The sequence below is a fragment of the Zerene cesonia genome, chromosome 8 (assembly GCF_012273895.1).
Source record: "Zerene cesonia ecotype Mississippi chromosome 8, Zerene_cesonia_1.1, whole genome shotgun sequence".
Lineage (NCBI taxonomy): Eukaryota > Metazoa > Arthropoda > Insecta > Lepidoptera > Pieridae > Zerene > Zerene cesonia.
Window position 1 is genome coordinate 3,491,614 of NC_052109.1, and position 888 is coordinate 3,492,501.

General features: G+C 50.5%; 2 protein-coding genes across 2 annotated transcripts in view; one reads left to right on the forward strand and one right to left on the reverse strand.

The window, feature by feature from the left end:
* Window positions 1-888, forward strand: part of LOC119828469 — a 52,468-nt gene that overhangs the window by 8,128 nt on the left and 43,452 nt on the right. The window lies entirely within an intron of this gene.
* The window catches only part of LOC119828709 (ubiquitin carboxyl-terminal hydrolase puf), a 28,249-nt gene that overhangs the window by 275 nt on the left and 27,086 nt on the right, over window positions 1-888 (reverse strand). Inside the window, exons 58-59 of the mRNA XM_038350950.1 lie at window positions 372-592; window positions 4-27 (exon numbers count right to left, since the gene is read on the reverse strand). Coding sequence (XP_038206878.1) covers window positions 4-27; window positions 372-592 — 245 coding nt within the window. The remainder of the gene's footprint in view (window positions 1-3; window positions 28-371; window positions 593-888) is intronic.

Genomic DNA, 888 nt, shown 5'->3' on the forward strand with positions numbered 1-888 from the left:
CGCCAGCGCCTGCACCGCCTCCTTCACCTGCAATGGGGACGAGAGCCTGCTCAGCGATAGTGGATGTGAAATGTTATCGTGGCTGGAAGTATTGTAACAAGCACAAAATGTACACGGCATTTCGATAAAAGTTGTAAATTTAAAAATATAGCGCTTTTAGGTAATTTATACGACGAAAGAAGCTTACGAAACGTAGTTTCGTGTATCCAATAACTAGCATCGTGTGCGTACTATCATATCTCCTCTTCGCTTTTGTTTCTACTACGCAGTGAGAACATTCGTGGGCTGACTGGAATAAGAAAGGATATCGACGAAGCCCATCAGCTAGAAGGAACGCACAAAGCAAAGTGGACACAAGAAGTGGCACTCACGAGCGCGATGTACTCGGCGCCCTGCGGCGGCGGCGGCAGCGCGGGCGCGTCCTCGGGCTCGTCGTCCGAGTCGGGCGGGATGTCGTCCAGCGCGTCCTCCGCGTCGCTGCCGTCCGCCGAGTGGCAGCGCGCCGCCTCCACCGCGCCGTCCGCGCCCCCGCCGCCGCCCGACCCGCTCGCCCCGCCCGACCCGCTCGCCCCGCCCTCCGCGGTCTCTTCCTCTGTGAACATATTATAATCGCATGTCACTCACACACCGATATAGACATTATTTGCTAATTAAATCAATCATATACAAACATTACATTAAATTAACTTAATTAAAAATAAATTTAGAAAATATTATTTTAACCACGTGTGTGTGAATTTTTACGAAATTTCTCTATGTTTATTATTTACGTAAAGTAAAAACTAAAGTTCCATCGAGCATAGAACACCCCGTATTTATAAAAAATGTCGCCACGCAGCGCCACTCACCTTCGAGCGAGAAGGAGCGCAGCTGCAGCGCGGCGACGGC